The 25,665-nt window shown below is 37.3% G+C and overlaps 4 protein-coding genes across 8 annotated transcripts in view; 2 read left to right on the top strand and 2 right to left on the bottom strand.

Annotated features, from left to right (window-relative positions):
• Positions 1-11,420, top strand: part of Pi3K68D (phosphatidylinositol-4-phosphate 3-kinase catalytic subunit Pi3K68D) — a 48,215-nt gene extending 36,795 nt beyond the window's left edge. For both annotated transcript variants that reach the window (XM_089732242.1, XM_089732243.1), the window contains exons 30-32: positions 5,020-5,213; positions 5,697-5,842; positions 8,132-11,420. In XM_089732242.1, the coding sequence (XP_089588368.1) occupies positions 5,020-5,213; positions 5,697-5,842; positions 8,132-8,395 (604 nt within the window). In that variant the 3' untranslated portion in view covers positions 8,396-11,420. The remainder of the gene's footprint in view (positions 1-5,019; positions 5,214-5,696; positions 5,843-8,131) is intronic.
• On the bottom strand, positions 1,215-3,541 carry LOC114241771 (uncharacterized). Of its 4 annotated transcripts, none has more exons than XM_089732247.1 (3): positions 3,443-3,541; positions 2,714-2,911; positions 1,215-2,598 (listed from the first exon to the last, which is right to left on the bottom strand). In XM_089732247.1, the coding sequence occupies exons 2-3, from the start codon at positions 2,844-2,846 to the stop codon at positions 1,883-1,885; spliced, it is 849 nt and encodes a 282-aa protein (XP_089588373.1). In that variant the 5' UTR covers positions 2,847-2,911; positions 3,443-3,541; the 3' UTR covers positions 1,215-1,882. The 4 variants fall into 4 exon arrangements, with proteins under 4 accessions (XP_089588373.1, XP_028028530.2, XP_089588370.1 ...); XM_028172729.2 differs by having other exon boundaries at positions 3,064-3,444; XM_089732244.1 differs by lacking the exon at positions 3,443-3,541 and adding an exon at positions 3,124-3,281.
• LOC114241770 (lipase member H) lies at positions 11,252-19,681 on the bottom strand. The gene is made up of 6 exons (XM_028172728.2): positions 19,514-19,681; positions 17,181-17,356; positions 16,189-16,319; positions 14,927-15,108; positions 14,187-14,339; positions 11,252-11,780 (listed from the first exon to the last, which is right to left on the bottom strand). The coding sequence occupies exons 1-6, from the start codon at positions 19,599-19,601 to the stop codon at positions 11,434-11,436; spliced, it is 1,077 nt and encodes a 358-aa protein (XP_028028529.2). The 5' UTR covers positions 19,602-19,681; the 3' UTR covers positions 11,252-11,433.
• A 2,086-nt stretch (positions 19,682-21,767) lies between these two features.
• Hgsnat (Heparan-alpha-glucosaminide N-acetyltransferase) overlaps positions 21,768-25,665 on the top strand; it is a 42,269-nt gene continuing 38,371 nt past the window's right edge. The window contains 1 exon segment of the mRNA XM_089732232.1: positions 21,768-22,119. Within this exon segment, the coding sequence (XP_089588358.1) occupies positions 21,925-22,119 (195 nt within the window). The 5' untranslated portion in view covers positions 21,768-21,924.

Raw genomic sequence — 25,665 nt, 5'->3', positions numbered from 1 at the left:
CGTTTAGGTGTATATATGTGGGATGGTATGGCGAAATCTAGTGGATATTTAGTTTAACAACAAAATCTTTTATTTTTACAAAAAATACTATTCGTAACGTCGTCATGTCATTTAATGACTAATTTATTTTTTCTTATCTAATATATAAAATTCTCGTGTCACAATGTTCGTTCCCATACTCCTCCGAAACCGCTTGTCCGATTCCGAAATTTTGTATACATATTCAGTAAGCCTGAGAATCGGCTACTATCTATTTTTCATACCCCTAAGTGATTATGGTTGTCCACCACCCCTAACATTTTTTTTTTATTTGGACATTTTTTTTTGTTATCATGAGGTATTATGGTTGGTTGAATGAGGTTTTGTTATTTTTATTATATATTCCCTCATCGTTCACAGCACTACATACCTCTTTCACTCATTTACCACATCCTTACACACTTACAATAAGTTTTTTTTTTTTTACACTAGAAATTCCCTAGAAATCTTATATATGGCAAAACAATGTTTGCCGGGTCAGCTAGTTTTAATATAAAATTAGTATGCCAGTGTGAATGGACCAAAAAGTACCGATCTTCCCACTTAAATTTAACACCAGTATGTATTTGCCGTCTTATCGAACTTCAACCATAATCCTGACACCTCAAAACTTAGAATCGCTTTATCTTTTCCAGTTTATCTTTTTATCTTTTGTTTTGTTAGTCATATTTTTCTTGTAAATGGGGAATGCACTTCCAACATTTTTTTTATTAATGGCAATGAATAATAAGTACAAGATAAAAAAATTTTCAGTTCATAAATACAAGAAAGAAAGATACTGAACTTTTGTCTTTGTCTATTTTTTTTAGCCCTTGTAGGCAGACGAGCGTACGGCCCACTTGATGGTGAGTGGTTATTGTCGCTCATTGACGTCAGCAATCCCAGAGGTACAGCTAAGCCGCTGCCTACCGCAACTATTTAAACATTGACAACAATGAGGTGTGCGGTTACTGGTGGTAGGACCTCTTATGAGTCCGCACGGTTAGGTACCACCACCCTGCCTATTTCTGCCGTGAAGCAGTAATTCGTTTCGATTTGAAGGGTGGGGCAGCCGTTGTAACTATACTGAGACCTTAGAACTCATCTCGAGGTGGGTGACGCATTTACGTTGTAGATTTCTGTCGTGAGCTCGTCCACCCACTTAAGCAATAAAAAATAAAAAAGCAGCGAAATTATTTCATAATTTACTAATACTAAAGGTTTACACACCTTTGTGTATGAGTCATTTTAATACAGATTCAATCTATTATTTCGATAATATAAACAAACCTATGGATCTCCATAGTTATAGTCTGCAGTATGCTCAACTTGTGTATCGAAGAAAGAATTTTAGTCGCCTTTAAGACCCAATATTGTATTATACAAGAACAATTGAATGTATGTACGTAGCGTGAGACTAAGCCAAATCTAAATACATCTCGATTTGGAATCGAGATAATCGTGAACTCTATTATAATTTCGCAGCGATTATAATTCGATTCTTAAAAAAATTTCTCGCCCCGTTAGTTATGATCAGAATGCTGAACTTTATTTGTTATTGTTATAGTTATTGATTAGTAGAGTATTTTTTATTGCGATCTTTCCCCTTAGGTCTCTGGGTCAAAACAAACGCGATACCAGACGAGAATTTGGTTTATAAGTCATTCATATTAAAATATCGTGTTACGAGTAAATTAGATGATTTAAGATAAAGATTATTAACACCTACAAAAACATTAAAAAATATGTTCTTAAACAAGCTTTTTTGACGTATCTTATCGTGTAAATAGATTATTTGTTACGTTCGATATATTTGCGAGTTTTTTTAGTTTTTTTTAAGTAAACAATGATGTGAATTATTTTCCTACACGACGTTTTCGGTTTTGTCACCGCTTCCCGCGCTGTAGTTCAAGTCTATGACTGTTTGTTTGTTGTTTTTGTCGACGGCGTGTGTTGTTCTGTTTAGTTGCTCTCTGTGTTCTGCTACGATATCCCAAGTGCCTGTGTCGATTGGTTTGCCGAAGCTTACGTCTCGTGTTGCGTCGCTCGCGTCCAGCGTTACTAGCTCCGTCGCTGTTTCTGAGTAAGGCGGGGGGCCGGTATTCCGACTGATCGAACTGTCCAAAGTGTTTGTTGAGTATTTAGCGGAGCCATGTCCCGGTGAGGGGACGCTCTGCTGTTGCGGCTGCGGCGCTTTACGTTTCTTATCTTTTATCTTGCCCTCTTCCACTCGTTTCTTTTCTTTCTCTCTCTTTATCTTTTCCACTTTAGCCTGTTCACGTGTCGTCCGTTCGATAGCTTTCTGTTCGTCCAGTCGTTGCTTCTCGTGTCTTTTGCGTTCTTTCTCTCGTTGTTTGTGCGAAGGATTCTTTATCTCCCTATCTCCCTCGCCCCTCGGGTCGGTTGATACGTCCGTTGCGTTTTGATTCGGAACTGCCTTCATTGTACTCGAAGTGGCTAACGTGAGATTGCCGAGGCTCTTAGTGGGTCGTGTGGTTAGCAGACAACAAGGTTTTCGTCCCGGCAGCTTCACCATTGCTGGGGATAATGTTTTCGTGGGCGACGGAGTGCTGACGTATCCTGAAAAATATAATAAAGTACATGACAGGATATTGAGGTATACCGATTGCGAGTATATTAAAAATTCAAATGGTGTGACTCGGTTTTTTGTTTATAATTGAGAAAGATTTCTTACCAGACACGTCGTCTCTGTTTGTACGATACGCGCCTGTCATATATGAACCCTGATGTAATTCGGTTTTCTCTTTTCCATTCTTCCTACCATTGAATATGTTTAAGGAAGCTTTAAAACCTCCGAATTTTAGCATAATCGTAACACAAGATATCCCACAGAAGAAGGCGAGTGTTGCAAAGTAGTTTACGGTATTGTCGACTGAAATAATGTAAAAATTACACTAAATGTTGTAATTAAAATACAGTAAATAGTCAAACTTTCAAAAATGAATCTCAAATCTAAAGTTTTGTTTTAAATCAATACAATTGAAAAATATGAGTTACAAATTCGGAACACTTCGCTCTACTCACGGTTTTGGTTGTACCTTAGAATAGCCATTTGAAAATACAAAACATATGCAAAATATTTACAATTGCAAAATACACCAGGTACTGCATTGAAGTTTGAATCAATACTCATGACAAGAGATAAGATACCGCCTCGCGCCCCGACACACTTCCAATGACATTAATCTTATCGAAATGAAATTGTTCTAAAGAATTAACATTGCCGGAGATTGATGTGAACGAATTATTCATAATAACGGTTTATCCACAACCCCAATATGGTATATTACATAAAAAAAAAAAACCAAATAATTCCATCTATTTAGTAGTCGAATACTTCCATATACTAAAAAAACAATTTTTTTATTCTATCAATGATATAAATTCGATTAGTTCGACATACCTAAAGAAATTAATGGTTAACTTTTGTTTGATCAGCTTTCGTTGTCCGCAAATACGTACACAACATACGTGTATGATCGCACAGTTAATTCAGTTTTCTTTTAGTTTCAAGTTAAATGAAAAATACGAAGTGATAAGTTTTGCATCTATTATTGTCTATGTTACATGTTGGGTACACATCCTTACGGATCCATCAGATCCAATAACCTTTGCATTAGACGCCTTCAGCTCTAACACTAGGAGCAGGTTTAGGGACCCCGGTAACCGTACTCGTCAAAGAGTTCGACGTGCAACCTAACCCATGAATCAGCTCGCTGAGTTTCTCGCAGGATCTTCTCAGCGGGTCGTGATTCCGATCCGGTAGTAGATTCATTCGCGAAGCAGCTGCTCTTGAGCTCTTAGGTCTCCTTCGGAGGCGCTCGGGCAGCTGTTAGCAAATCCCACCCCTTCTGGCTGAGCCTTTGCTCGCCCACCTGTCCTGGTGAAACTGGAAAGGCCTCCGGGCCACCAGTAATCCTTATATCATAAAAAAATATCAAAAAAAAAAACATGTTGGGTGGCGCTATTCCGATGTGCATGTAACCCTTTAACAACAGATGTTGTGTGTGCTCATCCGACCTTTTTTTTTTTTTTTGGTCAGGAGGAAATCGCCGGACTTCCGCCCTCCCCTGGGGATGAAGGACGAGGCATGTCGGAGTCGAACTGACTAAAACCTCCTGTCGCTCAACAACCCGCGTCCGAACCTCGCATGAGACAGAACCCATGAAAAGGCAAAGGGGGGAAAGTGAAGCGTTTAGTGCGGAGCACATCTCTCCCATCACCCTCCCCCTCGGGACGCCGGACTGGCGGTCGTCGGCGCCACGACCACCAGCCCTCTCGGTCGGCAGGCTATCCGGAGCCCGCCTAGATGGCGCCGGTTAGAATGGGTTATCCTACGGAATACCCCGCTGGGTCAGAACCAGCGTGGGTCGAGGATAGTCGGCCTTCCATCACCCGGATGCTCTTGCGTAAAACGCGTGCAGAGCAGCTTGCACGTCGTCTTCTTAGGCCCCCTTCGCCGGTCCCCAGACCGACATGTGAAGGGGACCCGAAACCCTTAGAGGGCCAGGGCTTGGGCGAGATCCGCCTCCCTGGCCCCCGGCTCATCCGACCTACTATAACAATGCAGTTTTCTTTATTAAGACATAAAAAATTAATACTAAAATAGGCAAAGACGTATTAGTTAACAAATTTCTCATATTGTTAGGGTTTTTTGCTAGTAATTCTTTTCAAACTTCACATCTATCGTTAAAAAAAAAAAAAAAATATTTGAAAACAGAGACATTTCTGTTTCAAAATGTCAATAACAAAACAAACGACAAAATGGAACTCGTAAAATGAACTCTAGATCTTGAGGTATCCTTGGTATCTTGAGGATTATGTTCCAATTTAGATAACTTTATGAACGCTAGTTATAAATAAAGCGGTTTTAATAATCTGTCAATGTCGTATTATATAAAACAACAGATTAAAGATTAATTACATTTCTAAATCTAGAAGAAACGACGATAATCATAATCCATTTTGCGATAATTACAGCTTACCGTCCGGCCTGCACGTTGGTCGCTCGAACACTCGCCAAGTCGCCGAACGTCGGTTCGGTGATGTCCGGGCCTTCCTCACCTCCCTGTTCAACCTGGCTGATGAGATAGCCCACTCCGATCTAGTGTATACGTTCTTTCACCCGCTGCTCAGGGATCAACAGGACGTGGAACCTCAGAGGCTGAGAAAAGGTGAGAGTCATCGTAAATTGACTGCGGAACCCATTTAACATCAGGTGTGTCGTCGTGGCCTAAAGGATAAGACGGTGCATTCGTTTTGAGCGATGCACCGATGTACGAATCCCGCAGGCGGGTACCAATTTTTCTAATGAAATATGTACTCAACAAATGTTCATGATTGACTTCCACGGTGAAGGAATAACATCGTGTAATAAAAATCAAACCAGCAAATTTTAATTTGCGTAATAACTGGTGGTAGGACCTCTCGTGAGTCCGCACGGGTAGGTACCACCACTCAGCCTATTTCAGCCGTGAATCAGTAATGCGTTTCGGTTTGAAGGGTGGGGCAGCTGTTGTAACTATACTTGAGACCTTAGAACTTATATCTAAAGGTGGGTGGCGCATTTACGTTGTAGATGTCTATGGGCTCCAGTAACCACTTAACATCATCGCATATAAGCAATAAAAAAAAGTGTAATACGGTTGTTTGTCCAGGCGAGAGCACGGAGCCGGAGAGCAGCGGGTCGGGCTCGCTGAAGGTGTCGGTGCAGTACGCGGGCGGCGTGCTCTCCGTGCTCATCCTGCACGCGCAGTCGCTGGCGCTCACGCCGCAGGGGGCGCCGCCCAACCCCTACGTCAAGGTACCGCAGCCTTTTTTTTTCTGGTCGGATGCCGAACCTCCTACTATATCCCCGTGCATAGGGGGCGAGCGGGGTAAGTGGGACTTGACGATTTGCTAGGTGTTGGGAGCAGACCGCTTGCCCAAGGAATTTTAGGGCCCTGCCGCACTAAACGACTCCCCTGCACTCTTCGCCCAAGCGTCCCTCCGAGGTCAGAACCCGGATGAGGTAAGGGGGCTACCGCGGTCAACACTGCAACCAGACAGCGCAGCTCACCAAGGTACCGCAGACTGACTATGGGCCGAGTCAGACCGGAATGGCGGCACCCTTGCGCGGCTTCTAAACTGCACGCGCCCAGTCTCCTCTTGACTCTAGTAGAATTATTTTGTCCGTGCAGTTTGGGTCATAAATAATCGGAGGGGTGAAGCGAGTATTTCGCTCTCTCTTTTCCACTCACGAGCCTTATGGACGGGCATAGTGATGCGCATTATTGTTTTCGATAAGCGTTATCGATAGTTTATTTAGTTTTGTCATTTTGTGGGTTAGTAAATAGTAAAAATCACTAATCGATATCACTGCAGCGAGTTAACGAGATCGACAGAAATTAACACTTTGTAGCTTTTCGGGATCTATTCTCATTTCAGTGAAAAATTTTATCACATTGTTGATAATAACACGTGCTTGTGCTGGTATATTTTTGCCAACAAGCAAAATGTTTGAATAAATTCTGCCGTTTTGGTACAAAACAAAAGAGTGGCCATTGTGTCATTAAAGAAATTCAGAGAGCGAATGCATAAAAACACATTTCTCTTCGACACACTTAACAATGTCTTAGCACCCTTCGTATACCGCCCTGCCGCCGTTTACCTGCCTTCGATAACTCATTTGTTTTCACCGATAATGGCGTTGCGCCCGCGCAACATGCTCACCGCCCTAGCCGGGCTATGTTTTATGACCCAAACTGCACGGACAAAATAATTCTACTATAGTTTCTTCATTCGGCAGTGATACACATGTGTTTGGAGTGAACATGATGGAATCGCTTATTATATATGTGGGATTTGCTCAAAGTAAATAGCAGTTTCTTGGAAAAGTAACAAAATTTATTAGGATAACACGTCGTAATCGTTCACACTCTTACTATGCCCGATCGCCATCTTGACCATTTCCCCTCCGTCCCTTTCTTCCTTATACAGTCATCCCTTTCACTCGAAAACGTTCCGTTTCCTACATATATGACCGCGGTGCCGCGAGCAGAACCACCGACAAGACGCACGCGGGCGGCGGCTGTGTCGCAACCTTTTCAAGCTTTTCAAGCGATACTGATCTTTTAAGTATATAGATAAATTTTAAAATTATTTCACACTGAAAGTGTTCGCCGCGACGCTGCCATTCGGGTGTGATGCGGCCCTATAAGTTGAAGACATGAGCGGATGAACGGCGATACGAAACAGTTTGTTCATTTTGTGAAAACGGGCAACGAACTTTTGTTATTTGTACTTTTTCTTCGTACATAACTCCCTCATCAAATAGCCCATTACGATCCATCCCGATCCATTAACGGTGCTTTTAGGTACCTCAAGCACCGGTCACCGTCCTCGCCGAACCCGTCGCTTGCGACGAAGGGTTCGACGAGTAAATTAACCCACAGACACAGCCCACTGAGTTTCTCGCCGGATTTTCTCAGTGGCGCTTCCGATCCGGTAGTAGATTCTGCGAAGCACTATTCTTGCTAGAGCCAGTGTTAGCAACACTCCCGGTTTGAGCCCCGTGAGCTCATCTACACGTCAAGGTGAAGCTGAAATAGCCTCTCAAGGCGCAAAAAAAACGCAATTTCCAAAAATTTGCCTTTAACCTCTTTTAACTTAGTTTTAGGGTCTAATATGCTTTATAGGCACATAACAACTTCATTCAATGTAAAAACTCATGAATCTTAAAAATGGTACTTAACGCCTTCATCCACTCATGTCTTCAGTTGGTCCGACTAAGTAACCTTTTGACCGCCATACTTACGTGGCGCAATGGAGTAATTATGTCGATATCTGTTACTGACGGGTAGGTACCACCGCCCCGCCTATTTCTGCTGTGAAGCAGCTATGCGTTTCGGTTTGAAGGGTAGGGCACCTGTTGTAACCATACTGAGACCTTAGAACTCATCTCTCAAAGTGGGTGGTGGCATTTACGTTGTAGATGTTCATGGGCTCCAGTAACCACTTAGGCTATGAGCTCGTCCACCCATCAAAGCAATAAAAAACAAAAACGAATCTACGCGTTACTAATATCGCTTAAATGTACACATGTACATTCCAGGTGTACCTCGTACCGGATCCCACGAAGGAAACGAAACGCAAGACCCGCGTTCTAAAGCGCAACTCGCACCCGTCGTTCATGGAGATGCTGGAGTACCGGCTACCGATCGAAGCGGTCAAAAACCGAAGTCTCCAAGCCACGGTCTGGCACTACGATTCGCTGCAAGAGAACCAGTTCTTGGGCGGGGTCGTCATACCGCTGAGCTCGCTGCCCCTCAGACAGGAGACCGTGGCTTGGTACCCGCTGGAGTACATACCCCGGTAGTTAATACTGGCCCGCTCGGCCATATGGAGCACGGATTATTTCTGGTGATTCTCGTGAGAAATTAACGGTGAATGAACATTTTTAATGATAAATTTCTAATGAAACTCGCAAGTATGTGTAACGATAACAAAAAAAAAACGTGTTTTTATATCATTATTATTATATCGATACCGTACGATATATCGATATAGTGAACGTATTATAGTTGAAATTGTAGCGAAATGAATTACATAATCTTTAGCATTTTTATATATACACTTAGAACTATTTGCGTCTAGATGTGTGTTGAACAGTAATTATATCGTTTTTTTTTAAATTAGCATCGTTAAATTCAGAATAATTTTTGTGGTAGGTACTATATACATACATACATATATTACCTAAAGTAATAAATAAATTTTGCTAAAAGTAAGTAATGCAATGGAATATATATGGTTACTGTACTAATCAGGATACTGAAGCATGTTTAACAAAATTATTATCGGTGCCAAAAGCTTAGTCGATCTTAAATATCGACTTGAAATTAGGGATGTGAATAAAATCGTGTTTTGTATTTGAATGTTGTCGAATGAGCTTTATCAAAGGCTTTACTTGCAAATAGTTATTGGATTTGACCTAAGTCTGTCAATAATTTCTGGGGACGTATTTTTGTTAAATAATTATATGCATATCATATAGGAATGTAGGTCGAAGCTTTGTAGCTTTGTATAATCTATTTTTAAATCGGCTTTTATACTGTAAAACATTCCAACGAGTATTGATATGTATGAAACTTATTTTGCTATAAATTTTAAAAACTTATTTTTGTCTACACCACTTTTTCACAAATGCTCTAGCTCCCTTTGAGCAAAATAACTCCAACGCCCTATATGTACTTCGTAAACTATTTTATTATGAAATATCATATAGTAGAAAATAATAAAACTTCATATTTAATTGCCTTTAACTAATTAAAATAATCAATAATAAGTAATAAAATAATAATAATGAAATGTAAAATGAATAAAAATTAGTGTGATGGTTCAGATTAGGGATCATAAAAATGTCTGCTTTCGCTATCTTTAGCACGCAATCGCGACACTTGGATTATCATCTTGTTTGTATATATTATATGGCCTTACTTATATAACCTTTATGAACATTAAACAAATCATATTTTTTTTTATAAAAGTATCAATATTCTCACTCATAAACACGATTTAATGATTCATTGTGGATTTAAGTAATTGTATATTTTCTAAGATCATCACCACTAAATGGCTAAGAAGATAGCTTATCTGGTTCACACTTTGTTCAATTGATGTAGATGTATATGGGTTCCGGTAACCATTTAACACCAGATGGGCTGTGAGCTCGTCCATATATCTATGCTATAAAAAAAAACAACAGTCACCCCAGACGGCCCAAGACACACTAAACGAATATTTGTCGTCACGTTTGTATAGAAGTAGAAATAATGTGTAATGCGTTTCGGTTTGAAGGGTGGGGCAGCCGTTGTAACTATACTTGAGAGCTTAGAACTTATATGGGCTCCAGTGACCACTTAACACCAGGTGGGCTGTGAGCTCGTCCACCCATTTAAGGAATAAAAAAAAAAGTTAAACATTTCTATAATACAATGAACATCACAAATCGAATCGAAGCTAAAATAATTTTTAAATATTAATTTAGAAACTCATATTGGTGATGATGTTTTATGAATCATGAAAATATATACTCCGTAATTGCTGTTGTTCAATGCCCAAAAAATTATACACACGCACAGATCAATTACATTTACAAGCGCATTGTAGGTCAACATTAATGAATGATTTTTTTTCTTCATAAATATGTTTTTGTAATTATTCTTTTATTATTTGAATTTTGAGATCTGAATGTATATATGTATTGGAATATACTTGTGATTCGAGTATTATTTATGATTGTTTTTTTTTTGTTAGCAAATGACATTATCAATTACATACCTGACCGCGGGACTTTTTTTAAATCTTTTATATCCATTATCACTTTTTGTAATCTTTTGATTGTTTTTATTGGAATGGGAAACTATTTTGATCATATCGTTGCTTTTTTATTCTCCTATCATTTTAATGTGTATTAATGGAACTGTTTGTTATTAGTACAAATACGATTAAGATTATAATCACGAAATTGTACAAGAGAAAGCAAAAGCAAGACCAAAACGAAGTACTTATATTGACTGTTAAAGTAACCACTATATGAATGCTGTCGTTTTGCTAAAATTCAAATATCCCAAAATTTTATACGAGACAAATTCTAATAAGTCGAGCTTTAGCTGATTTTTAATTAACGTATAAAGCCTACAAAAAAAAAACATTTTTTAACCAACCTTAACAAAACGAGTCGGTTTTATATGACTGACTTTTTTTTATATAAAATATGTTTTGCGATATCTCATTTTTGAATGTTTAATTTTAAATTGAAGAATATATTGTCGAGGTGGGCCTATTGTTAAGGTTAATGGATCTATTTCGCTTTGAAGTCTTGTTTTTATTACACTCTTAATTTTTTTTTTGTTTTTTGTCGTCTTTGAAAGATAAATATGTATTACCAACCGGTTTTCAGGAGCGACCAATACTCTGTTTAATTTATACAATCGCGTCTTGTGAATCATCAAAATTATTGTCATTGTCTTATATATGAATAAACTGAACTGTATTTACTGCATTACAATTAAATGTATCGTTAATTACAAAATAAATAATCGATGTATTTTCGGTTATATTATTTAATGATGAGAAAACGCCTCTCTCTAAAATCAGTCACAATACTGTGTGTTTTGCGATTAACGATACATTTGTTCCAAACGGGCACAGTTAGTCAATGAGGAGCTTGTTTTGACTGAATTATTATTATTAACGTGAAATGTGTAAATAAATAATAGATTTTGTAATAAATATCTTATATATAATCTTAAATATATATCGCCTCTGGGCCTAATCGAATCATAATAAATAGTTTGGCTGTTGCGTAATATAAAATAAAGCTCTGTAGTTGTGGTCTACTTTTATTTCTTGTCATATAATCATGTCTATGTCTGGAGCCGGCTTTAAGAGGTAAGCGTTAACGCCGTACATTGATTTCTTCAGGCCTTCGTTTCCAAGGTAATAAGGGCTGACCTCTTTAGTAGGAAGGTAATAGATTCCAGGTTCATTGAACTCGGTTCTCGGTCCTAAGACATTGCTAGTTATGTTTCCGTCGTAGCAGTTTCCGTGTCTGACGTCAGCGACGGAATCGCAGCGGACCGCCAGAAACTTGTCGGGGTTCGTGTAGGCCAGGATCCAGTACATGGCGGCCCGGACGTGACTGCACAGCTGGAAGCAAGGCATGATGAAGTCGCCAGCCAGAGAGGGCTGGAATTCACCTGGAATAGGTCAACAGTACTAGTTAAGCAAGTGGTATAGATAAATGTTATTAATAACATCCGGACTGTATAATTTTTAGGTCTCTCAATGCAAACTACATTCAGGGGCAAGTATAGTCGCCGGCACGTAACTTGGCAAGAGTCGGTAGATGCGCAGAAGTCGTTTTTTAGGTCTCTTTGGTTGTGCAGCGGGACGTGGGGAAGGACGTAGCACCGTTCCGAACGCGTGATTGGTGAGTCAGTCGACCCTCCCCTCCCGCACCGCGTCCACGTTCCGTTCGCTTCCGGTTACACATGTGCCTACAAAGTTGTAGGAACCCTTTGTTTATATTGAGTTTTTGTTACGAATTGTTATTATTGTTTTAAATTTAGTTTTTGTTACGAGTGTTATTGTTTTAAGTTTGTTTGCAATGCCAGGACCAAATACAAATGACCATATAGTCGATTCAATCACTGAGCGTTTTATTATTTACGCCAGTGACGACAGAAACTCTTCGTTATGTCGACGATGAGGAGCCAACTCCTTCCACCAGCTCAGGTGCTACCATAAATTTAATCCAAGGGGTAGCACTATTAGTAAATGATAGTGACGACGGCGACACATAATTTTTAATATTAAGTATATTTTTTTTAATTATACTTCTTAACTTTTATTGTATTTTAGTTATAACGCCTAATACACTTCACGAATTCCTCTCTTTTCTTTAACTTTCTTCTAAACACACAGGCTTAAAAATAAATTATGGCAAATAAAAAAATTTATAAAATAAAATAAAATTATATGCGGGCATAAAAGTGACCATTTTTTTTGTTGCAATGTGCACTATGCGCAACATTACCCCCACTACACCAAAACCTTGCCAACTTACGTGCCGCTTACTATACCACTATGCTTTTTATTTAATGAAACGTTGCTAAGAACAATGATGCTTTATATATATTGTAGGGAAAATTAAGTATATTATCGAAGCGAAGTTACTACTGGTGGTGGTAGGACCTATCGTGAGTCCGCACGGGTAGGTACCTCCACTCCGCCTATTTTTGCCGTGAAGCAGTAATGCGTTTCTGTTTGAAAGGTGGGCCGCCGTTGTAACTATACTGAGACCTTAGAACTTATATCTCAAGGTGGGTGGCGCATTTACGTTGTAAATGTCTATGGGCTCCAGTAACGACTTAACACCAGGTGGGCTGTGACCTCGTCCATCCGTCTAAGCAAGAAAAAGAAATAACTATCGACCATATCATAATTGGTGATCAAGAGAGACAGAAGCATCGCTCTTTAAATCGGATTTTCCAGGCTAAAGCACGGCGTTTAACATTACATTACTGCTGTTAGAACGGCTTGTGAGTCCGCACTAGTAGGTACAACCACCCTGCCTTCCCTGCCTGCCGCGAGGCAGTAATGAGTTTCGGTTTGAAGGGTGGGGCAGTCGTACTGTAAAAACTCAGACCTTAGGACTTAAGGGAGCTCATATAGTCCCTTCTTTATTTCGCCGTAAAGTCGTGTTTTATATAATTAACACCAAAGTTGAAACAATATAAATTTTATTGTTGTAGCGGCATAAACAATTCTAAGTAATTATATTACATTAGTTAATAAACACATTATAAACTATTTTTTACGTTTTTTATATTTGGCGGTAAAAAGGTCCCGTGGCACAGACTATATTTATTTTCCCACATCTCGTGCGTTCCGGCTTACGCATCATAAAAATGTGCGTTCATAAACGCCACAGACTCAAGTTTCGAAGTGGGTGGCGGCATTTTCGTTGCAGGTATATATTATTATGGGCTCCGGTAACCACTTAACACCAGGTGGGCTGAGAGTTCGTTCACCCATTTATTTTTAGCAATAAAAAAACTTGTTAGCCGAGTAGAATTGGAATGTACCATGGAAAGGTTGACAACACATCTGCTTAGAATTGGACCTTGATTTAAAGTTAGGTATATTTTTAGTAACGTAAACTAGCTCTTTCCCTTTTAGGAGCCTAGCCATAGATTATGCACTTAATATTGAGCCTAGCTGCTAGAATCTACGACGCTATCACCTCGTGACATTAGTATCTATGACATTTGTGACACCGTCATTTGCATCATAAAAAATAGCCATTTTGGTGTATGGAGTAGGTATCAACTCTACTTCTCTCTACTATTAGTAGGTACTAACTCTTGCAGATCATATTTAGTACACTTAAGTACAAATGAACAGTACACTGCCCGGCATTATTAGAATATTACTATCGTTTCAGATTAAATTGAAATTCTTGAAAATTATATTTGTCAAGTTGCTTCTTCAATCTTTACACCCATATAGTATATATTGTTATGGGGTGCTAGAATTTGCAAATATACTTATTTGTAGTCATGAAGTTAATATAATTGTTTAAAAGTCAACACAAGCCATACCGCCGTTAGCATAAAAATCTATTTGTGCGATTGGATCGGCGATGCCGAATCCGTCGATATTAGTATGCAGTGCGTCCACTTTGACGGCTCCTTCCGCATTGAAGCGATCCTTTGGATTCATGTTACGGTAGCACGGGCCTGCCGGATCTAACCCTGTAACAGACAACAACAAAAATTATTCCATTATGTTTTCGTATTTTTATAAAAATACATTCAGAATGTTTATGACATCTGTAACTTTTACGTACGAGATCTTACAAGGAAGATAATATTTACTAATTTATTTACATAACACATATCCATTTTTTTGGTTACCTATTCTAAAATTTATGGATGCGTTCATAACGTGCAACTTATCCGAGTATAGCAGCCTTTTAGTTAGCAATGCACATTTTAACAACATTGTTAACAGCGTGTATAACTATCCTTATTTAGTCTTTTGATCGTTTTCAAGCGTAAACTAAGAAAATAGCAAAGTTTTTAGGGGTAGGTTTCGTTCTCAGGTTTGATCGCCAGTCAACATTTTTTTTAATGCTTGTATTATATGTCCCAGTTCACTATATACATAATATTTAGTACTTGCAGTATAGTGCTTATCAGAGCTGTGTGCTTAACGTTTTCGATAGTGTAAAAGCTAACTCAAATTTGTATGCAGTTGAAACAGCGCCCTAGCGGCAAACTTAGGCAAACTAAGCACACTGACTTACACCATAATGTTTAATAAAGTAAGTATTCCATACCAGTCAGTCTCGCAGGCTTCCGTGATGTGAGCTCGTAATATTTTACGGAGGCGTAGTATCCAATGTGAGCACCCAAGCTGCCTCCAACGATTTCTAGATTCTTATGTGACAGACCATGAGGGGTCAGAGCAGCCAAGAACTCTCCCAATAGTTCGCCGAGTGGTTTCGTAACTCGAGCTGCTCTGGAATTAATAACAGTCATTTTACAGCCTTCGCTGACAATAAAGGTAAGTAAAAGATTCAAAGGTTCAATACGCAATAACTTTATAGTACGAAATTAGCTTAGCTTAGAAATCAAACCCGCAAAATAATAATTTGCGTAATTACTGGTGGTAGGTCCTCTTGTCAGTCCGCGCGGGTGGATACCACCACCCTGCCTATTTCTGCCGTGAAGCAGTAATGCGTTTCGGTTTGAAGGGTGGGGCAGCCGTTGTAACTATACCTACTTGAGACCTTAGAACTTATATCTCTAGGTGGGTGGCGCATTTACTTTGTGAATGTCTATGGGCTCCAGCAACCACTTAACACCAGCTGGGCTGTGAGCTCGTCCACCCATCTAAGCAATAAAAAAATTATGTTATATTTAAACGGTCACATGGTTTTGCAGTCGAATAAAATTCAAGCAAAAGGGAATAAAACAAACTGTGACATGAAATAATATTACGTAAATAAATTCATAGAGATAAATGTTTTGTAATCGAACAAAAAAAAGACTCGCGAAAAGTAAAAAAACAACATAGTGATAGCGTATGAAACCGCCGAATGTTTATTATAATTATTTCATACGTACACGTATATACATGTGGAATTGTTGGGTTACAATTAGCTTGCTTTCGATTAGATGAAAACAAAATACAATGCGTGCAGACGCAACTTTTGCATGCAACGCTTGAGAATTGTCTATTAACATACATTACATGAATTAGGTTTACTAGTTTATTTGTGTTCACGACACAGCACAGACAAGAGAATTGCTTTATTATTAAAGTTGAAAATATTAAGAAGTTTGTGTCTTAAGAATCGTGTCAATCGGTCTTTAGGTACATGGGCGTTATGAAACCCGCCATTAGGATCATTATACCTATATAGACTATGATAATAATTGTGAAAACCATTCAGCTTATGATTTAGTTTGTAATAGATTGTTTTCTTCGGTTTTCCCGTGTCGTTGACGTTATTAAAACTATGCTGATATTTGTACACTGACTCACCGAAACTCAATTTTCTGTTGTATTTTAGTTTAAAACACGACAAAAACTCACATTGGATAAGGCCGGAGGAGTATGGGGAAGGTATCCAGCATGGCAACATTTCTTCCGAGGTTGATGTACATTGTTATTATCGATCGCGCTAAAGGCGAAAATGTCGTATCCATGTAACCACTTACTAAAATCTAAAAGTGAAATTAATACATAAATAAATTGTTTAAAAAAAAATTGTTGTTAATGATCCACCTGGTGTACAGGGGAGTGATTACCATATTGAGATTTGAAATTTCAATTCAATTTCAATCAAATCATGAAAATACGCCATCTAAAGTGGCATGTCTTCTTTGATACCTTTTTCTGGTCTCTTTCTCCTTCTTACTCCATTGTCGGCAAACAAAAGAGCAGTTTCAAAAGATTAGAGTATGCGATATCGGCTAACGAACACACAGCTAATAATTCTTCATGTTCCGACAATAATAGCAGCATTCTCATCTTGCTTCCAAGGTCCTATCTTAAAAACTGGTGATTGAGCAATTTGAAAGCACTGATGAACATCATCTTGTCTCTTGTTGTTGCTGGTTATTTTTGAAGGTTATGACAGCAGACTATTGGCTGCGGTATGCGCTAGGGATGTGTTGAGAACTTTTCTTTCAGTCTTTAGAAACAAAAATAAGAAACCGATACATAATTCGTTTAAGTTTTTACAGTTTTTAAGACTTAGAACTCATGTCTCAAGATGAGTGGCGGGATTTATGTTATTGATGTCTATGGGCTGTAGTAAGAACCTAACACAAGGTTGGCCATGAGCTCGTCCGCTCATCGGAATATAAAAATTTCATGAAAACTAGAATGAAATTAATATTTTTCAATTTCCTTGTTTTCCTTATTGCAGTTGAAACTTCAAACAAAATATGCAGTGAAACCTACCTATTTCATATATAAAGTTACATAACTATGTCACGGTTCATTACATAACTCTACATTACACAACAAATTATTCGAAAGAAAAATCTTCGAGATGAAAACAATGAATAATAAATAGGCACCTGGGTTTTTCTTTTTTTGAAGTCGAAGTATTTTGCGGCGCACGCGGCTCCTTTCGCGGACAGCTTGCACCTTGTCTCTGAATAACCGAACACGTTTTCCGAAGGATATGCAATAACCAACGACAGCGTTCGTTTCGTTTTTTCAGAGATTATTGTACTCTTATTCATTCCTGGACCTGAAGTAGACTCATCAATGAGTGTTAAAGTCTTACAGTTCAATGCAGTGGGATATGAAATAATGGCTTCGTGGTAGGACATCTTGGACAATCACACACGCACGGGTAGATACCACCACCTCGCCTATTTCTAAGCAGTAATGCGTTTCGGTTCGAACGGTTTTTTATTCCCTACCTATGCCGATAGCCTTGAGAGGCTATTTCAGTGTCTCCTTGACGTGTAGTTGAGTTCACGGGGCTCTAACCGAAAGTGTTGCTAACACTGGCCCTAGCAAGAGCAGTGTTTCGCAGAATCTATCACCGAATTGGAAACGCGACCCACTGAGAAGATCCGGCGAGAAACTCAGTGGGCTGTGTCTATGGGTTAATTCACTCGTCGAGCCCTTCGTCGCAAGCGACGGGTTCGACGAGGACGGTGACCGGGTGAACGGTAAGGCAGCCGTTGTACTATAGAACTGAGACTTAGAACTCATGTCTCAATATGGCTGGCGGCATTTACGTTGTAGATGTCCATAGGCTCCGGTAACCACTTAACACCAGATGGACAGTAAGCTCGTCTACCCATCTAACCAATAACAAAAAAAGATAACACTGAATTATGAGCGCATTAAAACGAGAAAATATTAAATTAGATTTAATTGAATCTATGACTATTTATTTCAGACACTATTGTCTTTGAGCCTGTATCGTATTGAATCCTAAAATGGGAATAAAAATCGATTCGCGGCAGAATCGTACAAATCAGTGGCCGCTCACAATATAAGCCAGTACCAGTAAACAAACAAATTTATTAATTTATAGATTTTTTTTTATTGCCCTTGTAGGCAGACGAGCATACGGCCCACCGGATTGTGAGCGGTTACCGTCGCCCATGGACTTCGGCGTTGCCAGGGGTAGAGCCAAGCCGCTGCCTACCGATTTAGTTTTATTGCAATATCGAATTCTTACATCGTGTAATAAAGCTAATACCTACGTAATTTACTTAGGAAAAATTGTACCTAACGCAAGATTTGAATCATGGATAGTCCCTTATCACTTGACTACACTGTTTGTTAAGCCTAAAGGACAAAGTTGGCTCGCAACAGCCGCGTAATAATATTAATAAAAAGGCTGTTAGCTTTAATGTTCGAATAACCTTTGTAATACATTATATTATATTATTATATTCGGAATAAGATAAATATTCTGATAAAGAAAGATAGTAAACAATCATCTTTTATCTCAATCGTTATACAATTTAACACCATATTATATAATAATATATATATAATATATATTTAACCACATATATAATATACATATATATTTAACCACACCAGTTTTGGTGTAGACTCAATTTACTAGAAATCTAAGTTTTATTATCCTTGTTTGGAATAAAAATTTAAATGCACCGTTGCAACGAACGCGTCTAGATCGTAATTTGCATTCTAAACATTCAGGTCGACTCATTGAATTACGAATTAAATGAAGACCATCTGAATCCGCCCAGAGGTGTTTATTAAGATGTTATGGTATGTCACTATTAGAGGTTTGCAGGCAGGTTTTTTTTTATGATGTTTTACTGGTGGCCCGGAGGCCTTTCCAGTTTCACAAGGACAAGTGGGCGAGCTAGAGCTCAGCCAGAACGGGCCAGATTTGCTAACAGCTACCCGAGCGCCTCCAAGGGAGACCTAACAACTCAAGAGTAGCTGCTTCACGAATGAACCTACTACCGGATCGTACAAGCAGGTTTAAAACTTCGTATACACTACTATGTTTTAATTTTTTGAGAATGTTATGTTTATAGTGTTAATTAAGTCTTTCGTAGCACGCTTTGGAAATGCAATTTGCGTGTTAAATACGACAGTTACGTTTAAGTATTAGCTATTTTTTTTTTTTTATGATTGAAGGACTACTGGTGGCCCGGAGGCCTTTCCAGTTTCACCAGGACAGGTGGGCGAGCAAAGGCTCAGCCAGGAATTCGCTAGTCTGCCACTGTAGTAGGCTAATAAAATGATTCTACACGAATTATTCACTTACAAATACATACAAAGATACGTTATTTGTAAAATTGCATTTTTGCTGTTTGTTTACAAAGGTAACACGAGAAACTTTAGTTTACAATGTTAATTATGCTAAAAAACGATAAGCTTTAAGTCAAAACGGAATATAACTTACAATTAGCCATTAACCCATCCGGATATCCGGTGTCCAACGCACCGTGATAAATCTTGCATAAGCACAACAATAGAAAGGCTACCCTCATATTCACACAGTTTAAGTTTATGCAATAGTATATATAAATAAACAGCTATATTTTAGGACGTGTGTCTGATAGACGTAGAAACAGAATACTGGCACGGTCAGCATTGAGTTTTCTTTACTGAGAAGGTCAAATATTTAATTATCATCATTCGTAAGGCTACAAAATATATTTGTGTTTTAATTCGTACATTATGTAACAGGTTTCATAAGGGTTAATAATGGAGTACTAAAATTTTCTAATTCTAATTATTATTTGTATAATAATTTATTTTTAAGCATTGGATTCGTAAAAGAAGTTCTCTAGGCGATGGTTGTCGTGAATATATTTATTGTGTGTACAGAAAACATAAAATGACTTGATTCGGGTTATCAATTAGGATTATGATACAATATATCCGTCGCAAGAGGTTTGTCTTTTTAAATGTACTTAAAATTATCACCTAATATATCAGAAGACAGATAAATATGTATTATTTTTGGAAACTATCATTATGTGAATTCTTCCTATTTTCATTTGTACGACATATCGTTTATTCGTCCAACAGTTGATGTCCATGGACTGATGATGACGAAAAATGTTTATTTGGATTAATTTGGAATACTGTTATCGATTTCCACGTAATAGCTTGATCATAGTCGCGAGTATTAATGAAACAAAATCTGTCGTGCTATCTTAAAAAAACATTAACAAAGGATTTGTTGATGCCTTGCGTTGCAACATCATAAAATTTATGAATGTTAAATTTGATATAATATTAGAACGTTGACCGTCACCTTTCTAGACGTCAGTAACATGAAGCAGACATTCAAATATCTTTGAACATTTTGAAGGCTCTATGAATCGACAGCGTTGCTTATTTGTTTTTTTTTTTAAACGTTCCATTTTTGAACTCACCCGTTTTCAAGATATTCCTTCGCCTTAGGTACCGTACATATTCTAATTAATTTAATGGTTCGCATAATTTTTCGTGATTTTTGTGGTACTTTGTTAAGAATTTTATTTTCAATAATATTAATAATAATAAACCATGGAAACCGTCTACAACAACAGACGTGTCAAAATTTGCAAATTCAAATTTAAATACAAATATTGTATATATATTATTTTATTACTTTAATTTTAATATTTTGAGATTATTCTTGAACTTGACTTTTGGTGATCCAGTTTAAATAAACTACAGACTGGTTTCTAAAACTACAAGTATCGAAATTAATAAAAGTGTTTTTATTTCATTTATAGAAGAAGCGTTTTATCCTAAAAACAAAATAATTACAATGATTAGGCTTGCTTGCGTGTTAAGAACGTTTAAATCAAAGTTTCTTTCGAGATTAATAACTTTGTGAAATTTAGTATAAGTGGGCTATTGGATGGTTGCTATAACAATTAAGAAGTAGGTGTGGGAATCGTAAAATAATATCTAAGTCGTGTATGTGTTGTTTATTATCATAAAAAGTGTCGACGACCTTTTGGCTGCGTTGTGCTGGTAGTTGATAATTTAAATGTAATAATGTTAACGTTGAGAAACAAAACTATTGTGTTATCTTTTTTTTGTGAGCCATGCCATTTATAATGTACGTATAAATTTATTATACATACAGCGGAGGGATTTTTTGTTCTTTTGTTGTTGAGAAATAATAGTATTAGGATCGCATTAAGCTCTTAACAAAACAAACAAAATAGCAATAAACAAAACAGGCTATTAATTATTAGATCAGATCCTTTCGTTTCACTCCCAGTCCATGAACACTCGCGGACTCATTCTACCTTATCGTGAACTATATTCCGAAAAATTGTAAATTTGCTTAGTTAATTAGCGTAATAGTCGACAAATTCTATCGAATACGTTATAACACCATCGATCAGTTAAAGCCAACGGTTTAAACCAACGGTGTGTCTTGTGAACTGTAAAAAAAGTGAATTTAAGCTTGATAATTATTTTAGATAAAATAGCAATATGCTCATTTTCTGCAAACAAACATGATCGGAAAATTATGGGTTGCAATATTTCTAATCAATGCACATTTCATGGGAATGTACAACAGGTAGACGAACTTTATTATGGTTACGCTTTCATATGATTGTTCGTGGATTTTTTCCAAGATCACATTGCAGAAAGTTAATGTAATGGTGCAACGGCTCGCGCGGGCCTACTAACACCGGTTTCAGTACCAAACCGGCAGTTCCACTACGTATACTGACCTGTTTGGACGTCCAAGCTGCACGGAGCTAAACACGTTATTATCCTTTTATTTTAAAATGAACTATAATCGCGCGTGAGTCTGCCTAATTCAATACCGAGAAATCGAAGGCTGCAATTGTGAAAATGAACGAATCATCTTCAGTGACGAACGACACATGGCATTGGTATAAAGAAGTAATGATGTCATGGCTGGAACACCCTGGAATGGAAGAGTACGAGGGTCTGAATTTGACAGCCTTGAAGATGGACCAGGCCTACATGGTGGGGACGTCCGATAAGGATGTCGGGGTCTATAGTGTCTCGGATGACTGTTTTAGAGTAAGTAATTTTATATCTTGCTTAGAAAATTACATAAATATATGAGTCATTAGTCATCAATTGTTTACAACAACTTAAGTGATTTGAAGCATTTTTATGATTACGTTTGTGCTTCTTGTGACATGTTATCTTTTGTTATCGTCTATTTTGTTTTGAAAGATAGAACCTCAACCTCAACAAAATACATATCTTAAATTCAATCAATCTTCAATCGCTTGTCGATACGTTTGACGTGAAAATATTTTGCTTATTTTGTTTTTGAACGACGTTAATTTAAAAATTTCGAGGACATTGTCTTTCAACTCGCAACTAAAATAAGACGCGGTTTCGGTTTGGGTTTATTTTATGAATTACAAATAATTGATTTACCGCCTTATTGTTTAAACACCATAAGTCGGGTTGGAACCGTTTATTTTTTATGTTGATACACATTATTAGTCGTAAACATGAATTGTATTATTAAACGTCCTTCAACACGTTCATAGGTTGTAAAGTATGCCAAGGCAAACGAAGATAATACTTAAATGCAATCATCTAAATATTTATCTAAGAATCGAGGACGTAAACTTGTATTACTTGTTCTTTGCTATGCACGCAATGCATAAGTAAATAACGACGGACGCTTGAGGTCAATAACCTTTTGCTTTTTTCCTTTGCTTTACAATGCAGGTTCCCGAAATATGAAGTACTAGCGACCCGCCCTCGCTTCGCTTCGGAAACATTAAAACACACATGAAACAAAAAAAAAAAATGAAAAAAAATTAAAAAAAAGAAGCCTATGTTCATCAGGGACAATGTAGGCTTCTAATGGAAAAAGAATTTTTCAAATCGGTCCAGTAGTTTCGGAGCCTATTCGAAACAAACAAACAAACAAATCTTTCCTCTTTATAATATTATAGTATAGATATAGATATAGATTTTAAACGTACCGTGCAAATGGATATTGTATCATGTTTTTACCTCTTTATATTCGGGAATATTTTCTCTACGGGGTATTTAAATTTCACCAATTTGGAAACTTGGCTACGAGTAAAGCAAAAAGAGATATTTAAGTTAGTTAAACTATTGTTAGTCAGCTAAGCTATTGTTAGTTAAACAGTTTAGCTCAAATTCAAATTTGTACCTACCTTTTCACAAACGGAACAAGCAAGTCAAAGTCAATACCGAAATACATTTCACTTGAAATATATGCACATTAAATGTGTATTATTAGGTCTTTACTCTTGAAGTTTCTGATTCTCAGTAATTGCATCTTTGATGTATGATGTTTGTAGTTTATTTTATAATTGCATATTTGTGTTACATTAAACTAGGAAAGTTCTGTTTCGAAAGAACTTATTAATTTGTTTTTACGTCATTCGATGATTTGTGATAAAAATAATTCCAATAAAACAATCAAAATTGCCTTTAACTAATTAATTCTTTGTTTCTCGCTGAAGTATTTAGCTCAGAAATTAATCAAATCTCCCAAAAACCTCATCGATACCTAAAAATATATTTAATTTCATCATTTGCATAGATAAGCATTTAAACCAATAAATATATTTCCGAGTGTCATATTAATTTAAGAACTGCGCTCTCAGTTGAAAAGGTCAATCATTTTAGATGCACTTTATGGTAAAAAATTCATTTAATGGCTTTTTATGTTTAAAAATCGATAAATATAGCGTGAGAAATTCATATTACATGCTACCATTCGTTTTTAATAAAACCTTAATTATCTAAGTGCCAATCACTATTTATTTAGTGATCTATTTAGTGGACTATCTCATTTGGTATATAATTTTCATGGCTGGGTGTGGCTAGCACATTTTGTTCCATTAAAACAACCACCTCTTGCGGGGACCGCGTCAATCGATGTTCTATCACCGGTTTTTCCGAGGTATTTCCAGAGAAAATTATTGATTTAGTTTATGAAGGTTGTGTATAATAAGTAGAATGGTAACGACTTAGCCACAAGGGTGTGTTATTACACTGTTAAACACAATAAAATGTTTTAAAAATTTCTAAAAATTTCTAAAATATTTTGTTATGATAAGAATTATTTTTGAGAATAAGACAGGCTTTTGACTAAATTTTACTTGTGAAACAGAAGCTAGGTTCTTTCTTAAGATATTTTGCACGCGAATTGTCAATGTGTATTTCATTCTGCCTATTTCTGCCAAAGAAGTAAGCAAGAAGCAAGTGTCTTAGTTTGGTATTGAAATTACTATTCCTGAGAGATTCACTGAGACCATTACGCCCGTGGTGTGAGAAACTATCGGCTATTTACGCGAATAGTACCCTATACTAGGCAGATATCTTTCAGAGTAGATCACAGAAATTAGATTACATCACAGAGTTTTATAATCGTTACTAAAACTGGAAACTGTTTTGCATTCATACGCAGTTCGTTAATCTTATTGTTGTGAAATAAGCGGTAATGAGTTTTAGATTTTTAATTTAGAATAGTTAAATTATATTCGTGTTACGAAATCGCATAATTTTTGAGATGCAACTTATTATTTCCTATAGTAAAATGTATACGTTTTAAGTCCATAATTTGATCTTGAAATAAGTTTAGATAAAGAATTCGGAAGTCATTATTTGCGTTACATTTCGCGTTAGAAGACGTAATAAATGCAGCGTTATTTTTAGTTGTATAATATTGTTACATATTTAATATTCATGTTGGTAAAGTTGATGAAAAATATTGTGTATTCTTTTAATCACAAAGTCCATTGTCCATTAAAAATTGTCATACGAAGTGTGACAATCAGAATTTTTTTAACTCGAGAATCATGTTAAAATATACGTCTCGATTCCTTTATCCTTAGTAAAATGATCAAACTAAGTCCTTGCGACCACAATAAGTGCAATGAAATCAGAAAGTTAGGCAAGTGTACAAGTAAAATATTTACTTATAGCAGGACGTCAGCTATGCCAGAAGACATTATCCACTTCTTGTACCCTAAATGTTCCTACTTAGTTTAAGACCTAATTCAAAAGCAGGGTTGAAGTCATAAAGGCTGCTCTCATAACAAACTAGAACATGTTATAACGTGCTCAGCTCGAAGCAATTACAGACGCTACACAGCTGTATCGGAATCGCTCTCAAAAACGAAACGCAATATTAGTGATTCTCACTTTTTTTCCTATATATTCGCTGGTAGACTAAGAGGCTATTTCAGCTACGCCCTGACGGGTAGGTAAGCTCACGGGCTTGACCTAAGAGGATTTGCTAACGCCAGCCCTACCAAGAGCAATGCTTTGCTGATTCTCACTGATGTCATAATTTAAATTGTGTAGTGATTGTTATTACAACAAAAAAGGCGGTATTTAAAAAAAAACAAATCTAATGTTATTTAGTATAACGGACGTGGCGTCAGCTGCCATGCCCTACCGCCAGTTATACCACCAACCCATGTTAACACGCCCCCTTCCGTCACTGCCATTAGCCAAAGCCCACGAAGGGGGCCTAGTGTTAATAAAACAAGCCGTGCCAGCAATTTCTACCTGCTTTCTGCTTTCTCGCACAAATAAAAGAACTTGTCGTTACGCTGCTGG

Source organism: Bombyx mandarina, chromosome 13 (genome assembly GCF_030267445.1).
Source record: "Bombyx mandarina strain Sakado chromosome 13, ASM3026744v2".
Taxonomy (NCBI): domain Eukaryota; kingdom Metazoa; phylum Arthropoda; class Insecta; order Lepidoptera; family Bombycidae; genus Bombyx; species Bombyx mandarina.
The sequence above is the reverse complement of the archived record's forward strand: the minus strand, read 5'-3'. Positions and strand labels throughout refer to the sequence as shown.